Source organism: Puma concolor, chromosome B4 (genome assembly GCF_028749965.1).
Source record: "Puma concolor isolate L17-30 chromosome B4, mPumCon1.1.hap2, whole genome shotgun sequence".
In the NCBI taxonomy this organism is placed as follows: Eukaryota; Metazoa; Chordata; class Mammalia; order Carnivora; family Felidae; genus Puma; species Puma concolor.
The window spans coordinates 80221349-80242128 of NC_141673.1; the positions used below are offsets into that span (position 1 = coordinate 80221349).

Genomic DNA, 20780 nt, shown 5'->3' on the forward strand with positions numbered 1-20780 from the left:
CTCAAAAATAAATAAACGTTAAAAAAATTTTTTTTAATTAAAAAAAAATAAATTTCTCTGAAGTTGGACGGTTAATTGGACAAATAATGTGTATTATCAATGGCCATATTATTAGCCCTTTTAATCCTGTCTTTTCATGCCCTACTGTAATTTGAATAAGTAAATTTCCATTTGCCTCTATTTTAGAAGTGGAATGCACTTTGTGTACTTTGGAAAGTGCCACAGAATTTCTCTCCCCCCCCCAACTCATATTTTGTTTGAGTTTCATCTGAATCTATTAGGCTAAAACAAGCTTTAAATTATTTAGCCAATTTTGTCACATCTGTAATCCACAAGATACAAAATTGGATTCCCTCCCAGTCTTTTTCATTCTAGGAAATTCAGCCACGTCCATGACATTTTCCCCCAACTTTACAACTTTCTGCTTGGTTGATTGACTTGCAGTTTAAAGAAATACGTTTCTGAATATTTTCTCTCTCTTTTGTCTGAATGCAGAAGAGGCTTAAAGACAAAGGGCATTATGGTCAATTTAATTTGAGAATAAAGAGTTTTTCGTGAATATTATTTTTCTCAAGACAAAATAAAATAATAAAACTTTATTGAGGTTGGGTGCTGTCTTCAATTGAATGTTTTGAAAACAGAAAAGCCCCCTGTAGGACCAGCCCCCCCACCAGCAGTATGGAGCCGTGGCCTCTGAGCTCACAACTCACACCTCCGATGATGTGGGGTTCCATTCACTAAGGAATATTCCGGATGATCCAGCCCACTGAGCCATAAGCCTCACGTGTCTCATTTTACAGTCTCGGGGTGAAAGGGCTGACAGACCTGCTCAGGGTGACTCATGGTGTGTTGGTGGCAGGGCCACAACTTGAATCTAGACATCAACTCCTGGACATGGACTTACTTGCTTGTCTTTCTGTCACCCACCAACATGTCTAGTCTTTTCCTTGTTTTGTACATGCTACATCTTCTCCCTGGAGTGTGCCCAGCTGTGACCTGCCCTCCCATCCCAACCACAACCACATTTGTCTGCCTCATAAGCATGCATTCCTTTTTTAAATTCAGATCATCACCTCATCAAGATGCTCTGTCTACCCCCTCCCCTTCTCGCATCCAGTTTCTCTCTTGTCCAGTATGTTTATCCATCCGCTGATTTATTCAGCAAATATTTCTAAGCACCCATTAAGTGCCAGGCACTGAGCTAAGCACAGGTCGTGCACCAGTGAACGCCGCCGAGCAGCACCCTGCCCTCATGGCTCACAGTCTGCTGGGGGAAGACAGACATTAAAGACAGTAAACACGGAGATAAATGTGTAATTACAGCTGGGATGATGGCCATGAAGGAAATAAAGATGCACTTGGGGCCTGAAGAGCCCGGTGGGGGAACAACGAATACATGGGGTTGTGGGTTTTCAGTGTGCAACTCAGTCTTTCAGAGGATGCTAGGGACTCTTCCACTCTCCCCTCTCATCTCCCTGTGCCCAGGAGTCCAGAGCTCTGCAGGGGGTGGGGAGTGTGGTGGGGAAGGTGGTCCTGCCCCCCTGCAGGGCTGGGAGAAGAGTGGGGGGGGGTAAGAGTTGGGTGTAAGTGATGCCTCCCTCAAGGTTATCCCAGGGGGACCGTTTTCTGATAACCTTGAAGAGGGGCAGGGAGGTGACTTATTGGCTGTAACACTATCCAGGGACATGGATGATGGCCTGGTTGGAGTTCTGTTTATACTCTTTTCTTCATAATTCTATAGGATTAATAAATAGAGCATACTAAATTCTCTGGAAATTTCTGTGGGACAATATGTGAATTCTTTTGTAAAAAAATATTTCAGCTTTTGACAGGTTTGAACGAAGTATTCAACTATAGCTAAAAAATAAAAGTGCATCTATAAAAATAGAACACCAGTTCTGTACTCAGTAATTTGCGGGGAGTTCATGAAGGGCACTGGACAAGACACTCATTCTCTGGGATTCATTTTCAATTTTAGCAAGAAATATGTGCTTTTGATGTCACAGGATTCTTATGTTGGTTCTTTTTTAAATTATGTAAACTTTAAGTTCTTGAGACGAAATGTACTTTGTAAACTCAACGTGTAATCTAAACTAAAAAAATAGGTTGCAGCTTTTAAATATAATGAACTTGCTACTTTCCTCACCTATTTTTTCCCTCAATTTTAGATGTTCCGAGAAAATATAACATCCTGTTGCATCCATTTCAGTTGAAGGCTTGTTACGAGAGCCTTTTTTATCCTTTCATCTTTTAATTATAAAGAAGATGGTTCCGCTAGGTTAAAAAAATGAGATTGTAACTTATAGAACTGTTAAATATTTAAGAGAAATCGTCCAGATCACATTTATTCATATGGAATTGCTCTCTAAAATTTTACTACTCTATATGTTATAGTCAGCAAAACAAAGTTCTTAATAAAATCCAGGTGACAGATCTCTCAAGATGTTAAAAATCTTTGTACACTTAAAGCATTGGTAGTTTCTGCTAGGCGGTTTTATTTATATTTTTAAAATTCTTTTATTTAGTATTTTACAGTTATTAAAATAATAGACTGTGAAATGTTTGTGACTATAGTATGCAGAGTTCTATTTGGTTTTCTTAAGCTTTTTAAAAAAGAAAATATAATTTTATCCATATATTAAGTTTTGTTTTAAATAGACCTCCTTCAAATGTGTCCATACCATTTATTCATGGAATACAAACTAATTTTTACAGTGTCCATTACAACAAATTATTAGTAACACATATTTTTTTTTCTGTTAACTAGAAGTGACAGGAAAGTCTTTACAAGTTAATATACACAATAAATATATATAATATTAGAGAAAGGTGCTTTGTCAATATAATGAATTACTGTAATGATTTTTGATACCAAAAAATTTCATGGAATAAATACTGGCTAAATTGAGTTAAAAATTCCTCAGCTCTAATGATCTCTCATTGGTTCCCTGAATTTTACCATATTTGCATTTAATTTCATTTATGTTAAGCTCCTGCTGAGCTCTGTGTTTAGGTTTTGTGTTTTGTGTTGTTGTTTTTTTTTTGGTTTTTTTTTTTGGTTTTTTTTTTTTAATGCATTCTATTTCTGAGAGGACAGTAATGTCCTAGTGAGCTGGATTCTATCAAGCTGCTTTACTCTCTGGAAACCAGTTGCCTGGGGGGGACAGAAATTCTGAAAGGGACCAGAACCAAGATGTAGGGTTGCTGTAGGGCAGGCACAGAACAAGGAGTGATGGTCACTGACCGTGTTGTGCAATTCTCCGATGTTTCTGGGTGGCAAACGTGCGACATGCCAGAGGTTTTAGCCCGAGGGCTTTCTCTGACGAATTCAGCACACTGATCAAAAGGTTTACATTGTCTAATGTATTCATGCCTTCAATGAGAACTTGAGAATGAAAGAGATGGTTAAATGCAGACTGGAGTGAAATTTTTTAAAAATTAATTTGTCCTTCACTGTTGTGTGTTTCAGAGACTGGAGCACAAGGAAGTTTTAGTGGGCTTGTTGTTCCTGGTTTTCCCGTTCATTCCAGCCAGCAATCTCTTCTTCAGGGTGGGTTTTGTGGTGGCCGAGAGAGTCCTTTACATGCCTAGGTAATTATTGCTCGTGATTTCCTCTTTGCGAGACCTGCCCTCTGTCTCCAACACGGATAGTTCCAGAGGGACGGTCCTTTGCGCATGTAACAATTAGGTCCTTGTGGAGCGGAGGTGTTTATTAGCTCAGCTTTAACAACAGCCACAGAGAAGTTTGGGGGAGATCAAGTTCGCACGTGTACACCCTAGTTTACAATGTCTTACCTCCAGTTGGAAGCTGGCTGGGTAATATGAAGTATTGAGTATATTCAGGATTTTAGCAGCACTTACCACAACATCTATGTTTCATTAAATGTAATTGTAGTAATTTTCTAGAAATATTTGATTTGCATGAAGTTATTAACTATGTTAAGTAGCATGATTGTAATTAACTTCTATCTTTTTCCTTCTTTCTCTCTGTCTCTCTTTGTTCTTTTATTTTAAAAATAGGAACAATCTCAAGAAAACTTGTCCTTGAGAAAAAAATGGTTAAAAATTATAAAGGGTATTCAGCCATGTGTGATTACATAATGCCACTTATCTCTGAATGTTTGAACTGTGCTGCAGCTTGTCTGTTCTCTTGTCTTATTCAAATGTCAGTGTTTCAAGGCCACATCTCTTTTCAGATGTCTGGAAATGTCCCCTAAATGGTTCTGCCATTTATTCATTGTGTAACGTTGAGCAAGCTATGAAGCTTTTTTGAACCCAGGCTTTCTCATTTTTATTTTTATATCTTTATTTGTTTTTTAGAGAGAGAGAGAGAGAGAGAGCCCAGGAGAGGGGCAGAGTAGGAGAGAGCATCCCAGGCAGGCTCCTGTATATGGAGCCATATACAGGGCCTTGAGATCACAGCCTGAGCCAAAATCTAGAGTCCCAAGCTCAGCTGACTGAGCCACCCAGGCACCCTGTCTCATTTTTAAAATAGGGATTTTAATAAACTTCCTAAAATTAAGTAGTATCGTGAATGTTATATAAGAATGAACTTTTGTAAAAGGCAGTATCCTAAACCAAAATTTTATAAGGAAATCATTATTTTATTTATTGGTATTGAATTAGGAATTTTAATTAACTTTACATTTTATTTTAAAAATAATTTAAATATCAATAAAATTTAGTTTCATTAATTGACATTGAGTTAGAAGTTTAAAAATATGTATAATTAGAAATTAATTTCATAACATTTGACTACTCCCAAACCAAGTGCCTAACAGTTTCTCAAAGTCTTTGCAACTTTTTGTTTTGACTTGGTCAAGGAGAGAGGGCAGTCCTTAATTTTCTTTATGTGTCTTTAATACAATTTGGGAAGGAAATGATTTCTTGAAAAATACTGTTCGTTAGGACAAAAATACAACAAATTCTTTGTATTCTATGTTGCTTTAAGATAACAGGCTTATAAAGCCTTGCCAGTAATAGGGGATGTGAAGGGCAAAGGGGACATCGGTATCTATTCTATATGTTTTTGCTTAGACCAGCTGAAACAGGCTTCAGTCAGCTTTTCTCTGTAGTCCTGAGGATTCCAAGTGGAATCTGTGTTCATTCTTCACTTAACAGGCATTCACGGAACACATTTGCAGGCTGTACTGGAATCTGAGGCTACAAAAATAACTGAATTTCAGTTTCTGCCCTCAAAGGGTTTAACTTCGGATAAGCAGTAATTAACATGAATTATATCAAAACTTCTATTGAACGTCTATTTTGTGTCAGTCACTGTGCTAAACATCTTCTACTTTGTCAGTGAATTCACACTGTTGTGTAGTGGTTCATAGCTCCTCACTGAAGTCAGGGATCCTCTCACCTCTGAACTGTATTGCTTCTCTGCTAGTAACATCTCAGTATTCTTTCTACGTGAAAAGAAGGAGAAATTCTGAACACAGTAATGTACTTTCAGCTCAACTCCATTTGGTAATTAGGACTTGTACTTTAAGAGTCCTGTGTTATAAATCCTCAGGAATCTGTGAGTCTGGGTGACAAAGAATTGCATGTGCAGTAAACTTGTCTAATCTAGAGATGAGAGAACGATTTCTGAGGGAATAAAGTACCAGAGTTTATTTTCTTATTTTATTTTTTTAAATGTTTATTTATTTTGAGAGAGAGAGAGAAGGGAGAGAGAGAGAACACACTAGCAGGGGAGGAGCAGAGAGAGATAGAGAATCTCAAACAGGCTCTGCACCATCAGCGCAGAGCTGGATGCGGGCTTGATCTCACAAACCAGGAGATCATGACCTGAGCTGAAACCAAGAGTCGGACACTTAACCGACTGAGCCACCCAGGTGCCCCAAGGGCAGGAATTTTAAACGAAAAGTTAAAATGTCATTTTTCTGGAAGAGATCTTTCTTATAAACATTATGGAAGCCCATAGTATTGTTATCAACCGTTTGTGGGGTGTCCTACTTAAATAAGGGGTTCCTCTCGCCAAGGTAGGCATATCTCCCTAACGCCCGCAGAATCATGCCTGCTCTGGCTTTTCTTGGGTTGCCATATCTTCAATAGACCTTACTCTGACTTGACTTCTTTTATTTAAAATAAAGTAGTATCCCTGACCTTTTCCAGCTAGGACTAAGCTCATTTGGATTAAAATGAAAGTTCTGAATATGAAGAAGACCTCAGTATTTCCAAGAACAAGTGCCCGCCTCTCAGAAACAACCTGGATTTTGCTGCATTTTGCATACTTGGTGCCGGGTCCTCCAAAATCAGTGTCGATAAGCTGGTCTTCATTTCAAAGATGACTGTCTTTGTCTTTTCTCCCCAAGTGCCTGCATCTATGCATTGCAGTATTGACGTTAAGTCATCATTTTCCAAGGGTTTCAGCAGGTCTTTGCCCAACTGTTTACTATTCTCCACTGAGATGGGGCCCCTGGTCTCTGCTGGGTAAAATGTTTTCCAGAGAAAGTCCCCCATTTTCATACAAAACTGTCAGTATTATAAACTGGCTGTGATGTAGTCATTAGAGCTGCTGAAAGTTGCCTTGGGGCCACAGAAAATTTTGCACATGCTTCAGGCATCCCTGGGAAAGTGCCAGAACACTGGATGTTGCCTGTTGCATGTATTATGCTTACCCATTGGCTTTGGCAATGGTGAAGAACATTTCCCAAGCCTTTTATACACACAGGAGTCTTCTCTGCGTGACTTTCCTTGCATTATTGTCCTTGACAAGAAACAGCCAATTTCCACAGCATTAAGTCTCCAGGGTCTTTGAAGAAAGCATATGCACAGTGTCCTCAGTGGCAGTTTGATAATACACACAGTCATCTTTATGCAGAAATCTGTGTTGTCCGAAAAACTTTAGCAAGCAATAGGACAATAAAGTAAAAAGCTGAATTGGTAATTCTTCTGAGGAAGTTGAACTTCCTACTCATTAAGTGTTTATTTCAAGCTATTTGGAGCTAAATCCTGGCCTTAGATCCCATCCATGAAACCACAGAAGTCATGTACACCCTCACTGAAGCCTGGGTGAGTCCCATCCATCCCAGGAGCTGATTAGGCTATTTTATAAGACAGCCCAGAATGAGTCAGACCAAGTGGTCTTTTATCTCTGCCATTATGGCTAACAATGAACAAGCCACTCAAATCTTCAGGCTTCTGTCCTCCCTCCAACCTAACTTAGAAAAGACCCAAAATATCACCTTCCTCTCACTTGCACTTTGAAATCTATGGATAAAAGGGACAGAAATAGGCTATCCATCTGTCATTGCATGGCTTTAGGGTCAGAGTTTCACCACCAAAAGAAATTGGAATAATCTTTTCTTCTGGTGATATGTGCCTATTTTGTGGATTTCCTTTTTGAACAGGCAGGAGAGTTTGGTGCTTAAATCATTTTTCTAACAGAACTTTTGATCTCTTATTCTTATCTCCAGAGAGGGATATAATTTTATGGCTACTTTTTTGTATTTTATAAAAACCACATTAGAATGCTTCAAAGGACTAAAATTTCTTTGAATCAATGAAGCAGAAATAGTTGTTGAGAGCTCTCAAATGAAGTCACAGGAAGTGATCAGATATCCATTTACATGCCAGATTAAGGGTGATTTATTCACTTCAGCACCAAAGAGCAAATTTCTAAGCTACTTTAAGAAAACATGAATGAGTGGAGAGAAGAAATGGATGGGAATAAGTGAAGGTAGAAACAATATTGTGGATAGCATTGATCACGAATAATTGAGGGGCACCTGGGTGGCTCAGTTGGTTAAGAACCTGACTCTTAATTTTGGCTCAGTTTATGATCTCATGGTCGTGAGATCAAGACCTGTGTTGGCTCCGCACTGGGCATGGAGCCTGCTTAAAATTTTCTCTCCCTCTCCCTCTCTCTCTCTATTTTATAAAACGAAATAAAATAATATAAAATAAAATACATTATTAAAAAAAATGAGAACTGAGACCACAGAAGGAGAAGTTAGATAACATGTGTTGGAAGAAAGAAAGAAAAATGGGGGTGCCTGGGTGGCTCAGTCGGTTGAGCGTCCGACCTCAGCTTAGGTCATGATCTCACACTCCGTGGGTTCAAGCCCCGTGTCGGGCTCTGTGTGGACAGCTCAGAGCCTGGAGCCCACTTCGGATTCTGTGTCTCCCCCTCTTTCTGCCCCTCCCCTGCTCCTGCTCTGTCTCTCTCTGTCTCAAAAATAAATAAAAAACATTGAAAAAAATTAAAAAAAAAAAAGAAAGAAAGGAAAATAAAAAATCACCCTACTCTTAGAAAGATGCCATTTCTGTTGTATAATCCCTAAGCTTCTGGACACATCAGACACAGACAATTGGAAAAATAATGACTCCCATTCATTTTGGATTTTGAGAAATACCTTCAAATCATACCTGTCAATTTGAAATGAAATTTTTAATTTTACTCAGGTAGCTATTAAAGCAATACTGCAGTATTCCTTTCTCAGAATGCAAAATGAGGAACCATACCCGGGAAGTCGTACTACTTGCGTTATCTGATATTGGGAACCCCCTTTGATAAGCCATATGTGCATAGGCTTCTTCAAACTTCCTGGAGGAGAATGATGATTATTTGAGACTAAACCAAAGTTTCGCCAAATATCAAAATCAGCAGAGCCGTCTTTTGATATCAACCCGAGCTCACTTTGGCAAATGCAGTAGGAAGAAGATTGAACTGGGAATCAGCGCAGCCCCAGCTGTCCCCTGCTACCTGGCGGCCCTGGGTAGCCCATTTTCTTACCAGTAAAACCAGAGGGTTGGCCTTGCTCAGTGGTCCCCAAGTGTTGCTTAGATCTCTGTGACAGAGTTTTCTCCGGTCTCTGGCCAAATTAGGGGGTGAGGAGAGAGACAGAAAGACAGTGTAATAAATGTTTCATAAAGTTAAATCCGTGCAGTTTTTAAATTATGGAATTATATCTTTCTTATATTCTTGGCATTAAAATATTCTCCTGTGACAAGATGGTAAGAGCAGCAGGGGTTGCACCCAACTCCCCTTTCTTAGAAATTTTACAGGTTTGGGAAACCTAAAACTCGAGTAACTACTAGGCTACGTGATCTTGAAGGTCTCATTCAGCTCCCAAGTTCACATGTTTTGTTATTGAGAATAATCTTGTGGAGAGTATGAATTTTTTTTTTCTGCTTAAGATTTAAAATTTTTTTTAAGGTTTATTTATTTTTGAGACAGAGAGAGACAGAGCATGAACGGGGGAGGGGCAGAGAGAGGGAGACACAAAATCTGAAACAGGCTCCAGGCTGTGAGCTGTCAGCACAGAGCCTGACGCGGGGCTCCAACTCACAGACCGGGAGATCATGACCTGAGCCGAAGTCGGCCGCTTAACTGACTGAGCCACCCAGGCGCCCCAACTGCTTAAGATTTTAAGCAAAGATTGTTGTCAAGCATTGGAATGTGATCACTTCTGTCTGCTCTTTTTCAACAGGCTGGGCCTAGTAGCAAAAGGACAATGGGTCTCCTGGGGGGGGGGGGGAGGAGAAAAGAAGGCAGTACATTTGCCATGGGGACAGGCACTTTGCAGGGCCAGGAGGTGGGTACCAGGAAGTGGTCGGGAAGCACGGGTGTGGAGCCCCTACTCTGAGATAATGGGGTGTCCTCATAAGCAGCAGGAATAGCTGATGCTTAGAAGTTCGTGGGGAACGCATCAAGAAGGAACTTATGTCAGGAGGAAGTGGGGCCATGGCAATAAGAGCAATGCCAGACCTCCTTTTCCCAGGAGCAGTTGTACAGGCAGCTTATTAAGAGAGGTTGCAGGCCATGAGAATGGGTCAAAAGTTTGCCCATCCACATGATGTCATGGAAAGCGGCTCAATTGGGTTGAAGCCTAGTAGAATCTTAACAGGGGCTTGAAGCACCAGTAAGATTGCTCTCAAAGTAACTGATACCTTGTAGAGCAAGTTGAGCCCCTTTGAGGCCATGGCTGATAGGAATGTGACAAGACTGAGTCACTTAAGAGGACACAAGTAACTAGATTTTGATGGGGCCAAGTCACAAAAATAGTAGAAAACCCAGGAACCAGGCAAAGCCAGATATTCGCTTTTTAGCTTGATTTTTGTTTGAAATTCCCATTGTATTAGGCATTGGAGAGATGGGAAAAGCACCCTGGGCTTGGCAAAGAGCCACTCTGCCAAAAACCTAAACATTAGGTTGAGAAGGAGTTTTCAGTTACAAGGTCAAGAGCACCTGCTCTCTGAGAACACCTGTGTATAGGTGTGCATATGTGTTGGCTAAATTACCCAAACTCTCTCAATCATTACTTAGTTTTAGCTCTGAATCCATTTTGTGTGTGTGTGTATTTCTATCATGTCGTCTTAAGATAAAGTTCTCTCATAAGGAGAGCAGAGAAAGGAAAAGCGGAAATGCAGTGCACTATTAAATGAGGGGCAATAAAGTGATGTCAGCAAATGATCTCAAGAGAACGAGGGAAGGTCAGTGATACCACTGGAGAAGAAACAGTGGGAAGCTCCAAGATTTGAGTAAAGAAGTAAATAGGTCTTTTTACTTTGGAGAGGTATTCAAGTCCTTTTAAATCCAGTGTCTTCTGCGTCCCACACCATATTTAAAAAAAAATGTTTAGTGTTTATTTATTTTTGAGAGAGCGAGAGTGGGGGAGGGACAGAGAGAGAGGGAGACACAGAGTCCGAAGCAGGCTCCAGGCTCTGAGCTGTCAGCACAGAGCCTGATGTGGGACTCAAACTCACAAACTATGAGATCACAACCTGAGCCACAGTCAGATGCTTAACCAACTGAGCCACCCAGGCGCCCCTACAGCCTCTAGTTTTAGAACACATTCACTTGAGTCCCTCAGTAAACCCCTCCTTCTTTCCTTCCTGGTCGTGCTCTTCACACAGCCCTGCACAAGTCTAGTGCCTTCCTACCTCGGCACTGCCTTCGAGAGCAGCCTCACTGCACAAGGCCTGGCTTCTAGGTCTCACACCTCTTCTGAATTCAGGTGTCAGAGGGCTGGACGGAACAGTGTATTCTGGCACAGCAAGAGGAAAAGGACAAGTAACCTGACATGAAGATATTCCCACCCTTACTCCATCATATGCTGAAGGATAACCTTAATCAACTTTTGAAACCCAGAGTAGACTATCACACCAGCAAGAAGCCTCCGACTGCATGACAGTGGAGGTGTCTCCCATTGAAGACAGGAGACATGGGGGGAGGGGGAGCAGCAGAGGAGGACAGACTCAGCTTTCTTCTAAAACATGGTGTGGGGCGCCTGGGTGGCTCAGTCTGTGTCTCGCTCTCTCTCGGCTGCTCCCTGCTCGTGCCCTATCTCTCTCAAAAATAAATAAACATTAAAACATTTAAAAAAAAACAACTAAAACTGTAGATTGTAGATCACAGACAGAACAGAACAGAGAGAGCCACAGTGAAAATGAAGTGAGCTGAGGGCAGATTGGGTGCTTGTGGGCCGCAGATCACTTGGCCAATCTTCAGGGTGGCCTGGGGCAGGAAAGGAGGGTAATCTTGAGCAGTTACTTGCTGAACTATAATCATGACCTTCATATTACAGAATCCTATTAGTTATAAAAGATGAATGTTTATGTCCATTAAGTCCTAAGTGATGGACAGCAAATGTCTGGAAACCACAATTTGAAAGTAAAATTTGGAGAGTATAATTTGGATTCAGATGAGCCTAGATGGAATAATACATGTGAAAAATACCATAAGCTACACTAGGTAATTGCAAGTCATTATTTCAGTCTACCCTGTGCAAACGAGGAGTTTGGAGGAAGCAAAGTTGAAGGAGAGTAAAGCAACATAGGTAAGGGTCTCTCCTTCCTTCTTTTCTTCTTCCCCTGGGTCTGCAGCCCTACCCTCGCAGGCTAGTGTTCTGAAACACAGGACTGACTGAAGTGTGGCCATCTTGTCCTTATAAGTGAATTCATTTCTTTTCTTTTCTCTCAGATTCTGCACAGTGAAATGCATCTCAAACCAGTGACTTCTTTTTTTTTTTCTTTTTCTTTCATCTTTATTGAAATACAATTGACATACAATACTGTGTAAGTTTAAGGTATACAACATGATTTGATACATTTATACATGGCCAAATGATTACCACTACACCAGTGACTTCTACACATTTTAGTAATCTTAAAATATCCTCCCTACTCTTTTTGGAAACCTGGAGTATTCTTCTCTCGTGAGGTTTGGGACCACCATTTTGTATGTCTGTGTTTTCTTATGGTACCCAGCACAACAGATGCTTCATAAAAGAGGATTGTGGAGAGTTAAAGAACACTGGACACATGACAAATCATACACGTGTGCGGTCAGCTCTGTGTTAACACACGGAATAGAGGAGGGGGCAGCAACAACTAATGGATTGTCCATTATGCCTTTACTTCAAAAGTGAAGATGCTGAATACGGTGGGTTATGGAAGAAGAAATGATAGAATTCAGGTCGTAGAGATGGGCATGCTGTGAGAGGGTAGAGAGAAGGCGGTTTTTCTAACTTTTTAGGAGTAGCTTTAGAGTTACTTGGGGGAGGTCTTTGGCTTTGGCTGAAAGGTGTCTCATGCCCAGATAGAAAATCTGGTTGTGACTGTTTGCACCAGGCTGGGAGGGAAGTAAGCCAGGCCTGGGGGGAAGGCTCCCAAGGGGAAACATCCATACTCTGTAGATGGATAGTTCTCCTGGTGATAAAAGTGGGTCTTATCGGGGTGCCTGGGTGGCTCAGTCAGTCAAGCATCTGACTTTGGCTCAGGTCATGATCTCACAGTTTGTGAATTTGAGCCCCACATAGGGCTCTGTGCAGAGCCTGGAACCTGCTTCAGATTCTGTGTCTTCCTCTCTCTCTCTGGCCCTCCCCTGCTTGTTCTCTCTCTCTCTCTCTCTTTTTTTCTATCTCAAAAATAAACATTAAAATGTTTAAAAATTTAATTTTTAAAAATCTTCACCCCTGACTTGGGTTGATTCATTTTTAAGTTTATGTTTGTTTCCATGTTAATTTCTGATACTTTTAACCTCATTGTTCAACCACACCTGTGAAACAGCTCCTGTCATACCTGATGCTCAAGATGCAAAATGAATAAAATGTTACTCTATCCTTAAATAACCAACCTGAACTTTCAAACAGTTAATACTTTATTTCATATGAAAGTTGAAGAGAAGAGCTTCTTTATTGTGCATTGAATCATTAGAGAGATTATAGTTTGTGTTTTCTTCCCTTTCTTCTTTCTTCTTTAATTCACAAAGATAGAGAAAGATTTGAAATGAGTATAAGGGAGGATTTGCTTAAGTGCTTTTTGAATTCCAGAACTATGAATGCACATTAGTGGAAATACATAGCTACATATATTTAACACACTACAAGTGTATCTTACTTTCTGCAGTGTATTGTTCTATAAAATGATGTGTCAATCAAACCTTTCTGAAGCAAACGATACTGTACAAGAAGTTTGTAATTTTAAGGGAGTTTCCTTGAATATTTTATTTTTATTTTTTATTTTGTTTGAGAGAGAGTGTGGGAGTGGGGAAGAGGGGCAGAGGGAGAGAGAGACAGAGAGAGAGAGAGAGAGAGAGAGAGAGAGAGAGAGAATCTTAAGCAAGCTCCGCACTTGGCACAACCCTGGGCTCATGACCTGAGCTGAAATCAAGTCAGATAATCAACCGACTAAGCCTTCTAGGCCCTGTCTGTGAATGCTTTTAAAAGACTTATATTGTCCTGTAAATTACATAGTTTGGGTCTATCTGGACGTTGATAAACTGGATTTCTCAAGTTGTATTTCCAGATATCATCACATATTTTCATGATATGCACAGCACATTTTACTGATGTGATAGCATATGGCATACTAAATACACACATGAACACATAAACACTTGAAAACACTGACACATTGTATTCAGTTCATGGACTATGTCCACATACCTGATTTCATTTACTCCAACCAACAACCCTTTAAAGTAGCTGTATTTTAAGGTGTCGAGGCAGGCAATATTAACCTCTTGTACAATAAACAACTAAGGCTTCACAAGGTTGAGTCAATCTCCCGGAGCCACAGAACTCCCAAGAGAAGTGTCAGAGAAGTGTCAGAGAAGAACCCAGCTCCTCGGACCCAGTTCCAGACTCTTCATTCTCCAATGAATTCCTTTTCCTAGCTGTGAACTCCCAGACTTAAAGTTCGTGCTAAAACACTTTTGTTCCACAGGAGCCTTTAGTGTTTTATGGGCCCCAGGAAGTTACTACATTGACAGGAACCTGGCAGAGAGAGACATTGGTTTCTACCTGATTACGTGCAGACTGTACAACTTTCCTACCTCATACTCTATTTAGCAGAAAACAATTAGCAGAAAGCAACATTATTATTATAACATCGTGTTCATGTTCTCATTTGCTGTTTATTGTCTACCAAGCATTGTGCACAGTGTGAAATTAGTTTCTTTTACAAATAAGACTGTTAATAACCAGAGAACTTAACTAATTTGAGATCAAACAACAGTGTCAGAACTGAAATGCAAACAGGGCTTTTTCTGACGCCAGACCCCTGCCTTATTTAACCCAGGAAGTCTTACAAATTTGGAGCTAGTAGGTGACTTAGGTTCAGAGGAGCATCTCATCTTCAAAAAGATAGAGAATCAGGTTCTTGGAAGGTGACAGCAATAGCATTATTATCCCAGGTGTTCCGTAGATACGCTGAGGAAAGAACAGAAGAAACCTGTTTCGTGGAGAAGTCAATAGAAAGAAGCTCTTCATACCTACCCCAGGAGCCCAGCACATAGGACAAGTAGCTGCACAAGAGGGAAATGTACAAGAAATGCTTTTGGAGTCATTTTCTTGGAATATGAATAAACTCCCATCCAAATATATTCAACCTTGTGAGAAATTTTCCCACCCATCAAATATTTGAGATAAAAAAAGAACGGCGGGGGGGAGGCCTTGGCTCACCAGATGCTGGCAGCCTCCCCCGGGTTAAATCTGATCTGAGGCGGCACCATTGGCTCCCTGCTGCTTCCCGGCTGCAGCATCAAACACCTGTTCTGGGCTCAGCATTCCAGGGCTTTATTGTTTAACCATCCATGAGACCAGAGTAAGATCTTACTGCCATAATTTGCCAGGTGGGGACTCAACAGACCAGAATGAAGTTAACCAGGGATATGTTTCATTTCAACTATCTAAAGTTGGGAATGTTTTTTAAGTAATAAAATGGTGAGATTGTGTCTCTCTTATATCGCTAATGTTATTTATAGATACTTTCAGTGGCTTGAGTTTGTTAAAAGGTAAAATTTCAGTTCTACTTAACAGTGAAAAGATTCTCTTTGCTCCATAAAACTAAACAAAAAGTGAAGCTATAGTAAGCATCATAAAATGCTTGCCCCCGAGATAGAAAATTGTCATCTCTTCAGGTTGATGTGAACAGGAAGGAGAAGTGTTTTTCTTTTATCGCTTGAGAGCTTCTGGGCCAGGTTCATGAAAGTACGTCTGTACTATTCACACAATGATGAACTTCTCACAAACTTCTCAAATAACAGGTTTAAACATTTTTCTAATATGAAAGGACCAACATTGTTGACCTGCATTTCCTATTCAGTTCCCTTTGGATGTGCACCATAAAAGTATAAGGAGAGATGCCTGTGTCTCTAGTTATAATATGCACTAAAATGGAGATACCTTCAGCCTGTGAATGAGAGATCAGATAATTATTCCATTCACAAAAGCAGCAGTGCTTCTCCAGATGCATCTTAGCGGGGCGCCTGGGTGGCCCAGTTGGTTAAGCCTCCAACTTTGTTTCAGGTCAGGAGGGGCATCTGGCTGGTTCATTCGGTTAAGCAGTCCGACACTGGCTCAGGTCATGATCTCACAGTTCATGAGTTCAAGCCCTGCATTGGGCTCTGTGCTGACAGCTCAGAGCCTGGAGCCTGCTTCAGATTCTGTGTCTCCCTTTCTCTCTGCCCCTCCCCTGCTCACGCTCTCTCTCAAAAATAAATAAGCATTAAAAAAAAAAAAATGCATCTTAGTAATGAGCTAAACCAATCAGCAGCCAGAGTTTGGCTCTTGGTTTTTCAGGTTACGATTTTGTCACATGTCAGTGGTTTGCACTGATTCCTTCATGCTCTGTGGAGAGGTCTCTGTTCAGAGCCCAGATTTCCCCTTACCCAGATTAGCCAAAGCAATCTGGAGTCTGGTTTCATTTCCTTGGAGGCCACAAAAGCATGTAGCTTCTCATTTGCTTGATTTTTCTGCTTTCAAAATGAGGACTTGCCCTGCCTCTAGCAATGGAGAGAGAAATTCCCCCCACCCCCTGCTGCTGAGATCTGTATTAAAGCAGATGTTGAAGGATGAAATGTCATAATAGAGAAGCATCTTAATCTTTGTGATATTGTGTTCAAGTTTTTAAGAATGTGATACTCTCTAAGAAATTTGCAAACCTAAGTAGAGATTATTTTATATGGCTTACCATTTCTTTAAACCATATGTCAATACAAGGACTTTCCAAAAAAAATTACCATGTTACTTGATACTGATGCCTGTGCTGAGTGGAAAGGAATGGCGTTCTCCTTCCTTTGATTATAGCAGGGGTCAACACGCTGTGGCTCCTGAGTGGAGTCTGGCACACCGCCTGTTTTATAAATAAATTTTATTGGAACACAGCCATGCCCGTTCGTTTGCATAGTGTCGATGGCTATTTTCCTGCTACAAAGATAGAGTGGGAAGGACAGAAAAGCCTGAAGTATTTACTCTTTTGCCCCTTACACAAAAAGTTTGCCAACTTCTGGAGTACAGCATCGTGTTAGAGTCATGGGTCTTCCGATCTGACTCTGTTATTAGCTGTGGGTGCTACAGGCAAGTTATTTAACACTTATTACCTTTAGTTTGCTCATCTATGAAATGTAAAATACTGAGGATTACATTTTTAAATCAGATAATATATTTAAAATGTTTTTTTAATGTTTATTTTTGAGAGAAAGAGACAGAACACGACTGGGGGAGGGGCAGAGAGAGAGAGGGAGACACTGAATCCAGAGCAGGCTCCAGCCTCTGAGCTGTCAGCACAGAGCCCGACGCGGGGCTCAAACTAACAAACCAAGAAATCATGACCTGAGCTGAAGCTGGGATGCTTAACAGACTGAGCCACCTAAATGCCCCATAAATCAGATGATATATTTAAAGCCAATACCATCCTTATCCTGTGGACAGGCCCATACAAAGCTCTTAGCACAGTGCCTGACAGATAGAAAGGACTCGGTATAAACATATAAATGTATAAACTAGCTAATTACTTTTTGTTATTGTTGTCTTCATTGTTCTTGTCTTCTGCCATTTTGTGGCCCTGGCTCTGAGATCCAGTGTGGAGATCCCAGTGTTTTCCTTCCCTAGTGCTCTGCCAGATGGGCAGCTCTTTTTCCTACAAGGAGACAGAAAACAACTATTACAATTTTATGAATGGAGTGGTTAGGAGGGAAGTAATGAAGCTGTGTGCTAAGGTATGAGAAACACAAGGGGCACGTAGGTGGCTCAGTTGGTAAATTGTCTGACTTCAGCTCAGGTCATGATCTCACAGTCTGTGGGTTCGAGCCCTGCATTGGGCTCTGTGCTGACAGCTCAGAGCCTGGAGCCTGCTTTGGATTCTTTGTCTCCCTCTCTCTCTGCCCCTCCCCTGCTCATGCTCTCTCTCTCTCTGTCTCTCTCTGTCTCTCTCTGTCTTTCTCTCTCTCGAAAAATAAACATTAAAAAAAAAAAAAAAAAAAGCTGTGAGGAACACAAGAATCAGCTAGTCAGGTCAGAACCCAGACAAGCAGGACAGCATATGGAGTGTGAGTTCTGAAATCTGAAATTCCTGGGTTTGTATCTTTGCTCTCTATGTACGAGCCATGTGACCCAATTCAGGAAATCAGTTCACCTTTCTCCTCGTCAGTGTCTTTATGGTTAAACACAGTGAGTGACCCACGGGGATGTGAGGATGAGCTGAACCCATCTATGGAACATGGTTGGCACATAAGATTGTACTCAGTAAATATTAGTTCTCAGTGGGGCTGTTTTATGAACACAGGGGGAGAAGTCAGCTGGCACTGGAGATGTGGGTGTCTGCACGGGGCGCTGCTCATGTGTTTCAGGACTTTGTTTACATGTCCCTTTTTCAATGGCTCCGTTCTTGACCACTCATTAAAATCTCAACTTCCTCCCCACCCTGGACTCCCTCTTCCTCTTTCCTGGTAGATTTTCCTCCATGTAACACACCCTGCTGTGTGGCATACTCTGTGTTTTATTTGCTTATTGGCCATTTCTCCCCACCCATGTGGATTCCACAAGCACAAACATTATTGTCTGTTTTGTCCACCGATGTGTTCTTAGTGCCTGTAACAATGTCAGGGCACGGTTGGTGCTTATTAAATATCTGTTGAGTGGAAGAATGGAGCCCAGAAGGCTTTCCTGTGGCCAGAGCTACATCCTGCTAACTTAGGGCTGGGATCCGGATGAGGCTAGAGGGACAAATGGCAAGCAGCCACATGAACTTGAGCAACCATGATGGCCTGTAATGGCATCAGCATGGCAAGTTGTACAGAATGAGAGACATTTAGAAAACCTTGACACCTCTAAGGCCAAACCTGACTTGTGAAAGTGGAAAGAGGTTTTGAGTTTTTGTTTTGTTTTGTTTTGTTTTGTTTTTTGCACTAGTGACTCTGTGTTCTGGAATGTTCAGGGCTTCTGCACAGTGTTTATGGCAGTCCAATCCAGTAAATAGGTATGGGCCTCCTTAGCTCGAACCACAGTCTCCCACTGGTAAGTGGGATGATGACTCTCTTTGGCTAAACAGTGAACCCCAAAACTTTAGGGAGCTGGACCAACCAACTTATGGGATTTGAAGTATGGAATTGGAGCTCTAACTTGAACTGATTCCCAGCATCTCCACATCAGAAACCTCAGATGCTTCTCTTGTTTTTCAATCCTTGAGACCAAAGCACAGGTATTCAGAAAGGTGAACAGAAGGAAAGTGGAGAGATTTTTTAAAGGAGGTATGTTTAGAAATGAGATGATTTAAGTGTTTTCCTTTACAAACCCAACCTGCCTCAGTAGATTGGAGTTGTTTGAGGGCAGGACATGTGTTTTATTCATAATTGCATCCTCAGTGCCTAGTTCATTGCCAGTCACATAGAGAGAATGAGTAAATAATTGAACAAGTAAATGGGCTGTATTAATTTGGACTTCTTATAGCATTAATGTCTAATATAGGATTACTTTTTTTTTTTTTATTTCTTAATGTTTATTTACTTTTGAGAGAGACAGACAGATAGAATGTGAACAGGTGAGGGGCAGAGAGAAGGAGACACAGAATCCAAAGCAGGTTCCAGGCTCTGAGCTGTCAGCACAGAGCCTGACGTGGGACTTCAACTCATGAACCGTGAGATCATGACCTGACCCGAAGTCGGACGCTTTACCAACTGAGCCACCCAGGCGCCCCGTAGGATTTCTTTACACAGTCTTGTTTCATCCTTAAAATATTCTGTTATAATTTGTAGTTTATTATCTTTGGAAAGAAGTGGGTTTTAACTAAAATGCCTGTGGCAATAATGGGTACAAATTAAATGTTTGTGTTTTTCTGAGGCCAGTCAACAAGCAGGAAGCATCTCTGTGGCTGCACAGATAATGTGAAGCACCACATTCCATCCACCAGGCCAGAGGCTTTTAGAAATGTGATACTGACATGCCACTCAGATAATGAGCAATTCTTATGTCTGTTTAGAAAGCTGAGCCAGAGTCAGCAAGAAAATCGTATCGACACAGTCTGTCTGTGATGAGCTCCAAGCTGCAAGGCTCAGGAGTTGGCTTGTGGACAGATGATTTTCCATCAGCATAAGGACTTTGACCAGAGTGGGTACACAGCAGGCAGCACATCCCTAGAGACAGACACCAGTGCTCCTTGGTAACCAGCATCCCTCCCAGGACCTGCTAGGGAAGTCTTGGGGACTGCCTGTCACAAAGCCATGATGTGACCGGCTGCAGCACAGTAAATGTAGACACATGATACCAATATGGTTATATGATGTCAGTGACATAAGGAAGCAAGAGTCAGAGGGTCTATTCAGGGCCCAAGAACATACATAAGGGACTTCTCATGATGTCTGAGCTCTGAAATCCAGGGCAGTCTGAGCCTAAACGATGAACCTATTATTCTCCACACAAGTGCCAAAGGACTAGCAATGTGCTGGTACAGCCCATCAGAGAACCGACATGTAAATGTGTGTGAGAGAGGGGTGTTTATGTTTGTTTCTCCATCCCAGGACAAGCTTTATGTGAAAGCTAGTTATATGGGACAGAATACACAGGGGGCCTCCACTGCACCCCCAGAGTAATCCTGCTTCTCCCACACTGTTTTCCAGCATGGGCTACTGCATCCTTTTTGTGCATGGACTGAGCAAGCTGTGCACTTGGCTGAATCGATGCGGGGCCACCACCCTGACTGTGTCCACTGTGTTGCTGCTGTTGCTTTTCTCTTGGAAAACGGTGAAACAGAATGAAATTTGGCTGTCAAGAGAGTCCCTATTCAGGTACGATTAGGTGGATAAAAGCAAATCTCTTCCCATGTATTTTTTTGCTTAGATATTTGTTTCCAAACAAATGAGGTAACATGGGTCTGGCAATAATCATTAACCCACAGGTTTTTTTTAGTAAAGTTTTAAGTGGGAGATGTAATTTCATTTTGGGTTTTAGCTTTAGTTTTTTAAATGGTATTGTATAAAGTTTAATGTGAGCTCATTCTAAGTGAATTTATGAAAATAAGGCTCACGGGAAGGTTTCTGGGTCTGTGAGACA

At 41.2% G+C, this 20780-nt stretch overlaps 1 protein-coding gene across 4 annotated transcripts in view; it reads left to right on the top strand.

Annotated features, from left to right (window-relative positions):
• The window catches only part of TMTC1 (transmembrane O-mannosyltransferase targeting cadherins 1), a 280253-nt gene that overhangs the window by 175309 nt on the left and 84164 nt on the right, over positions 1–20780 (top strand). For 3 of the 4 annotated variants that reach the window (XM_086713729.1, XM_086713728.1, XM_086713727.1), the window contains 2 exons: positions 3470–3591; positions 20348–20515. In XM_086713729.1, coding sequence (XP_086569855.1) covers positions 3470–3591; positions 20348–20515 — 290 coding nt within the window. The remainder of the gene's footprint in view (positions 1–3469; positions 3592–20347; positions 20516–20780) is intronic. The other variant, XM_086713726.1, reaches the window with a different exon arrangement.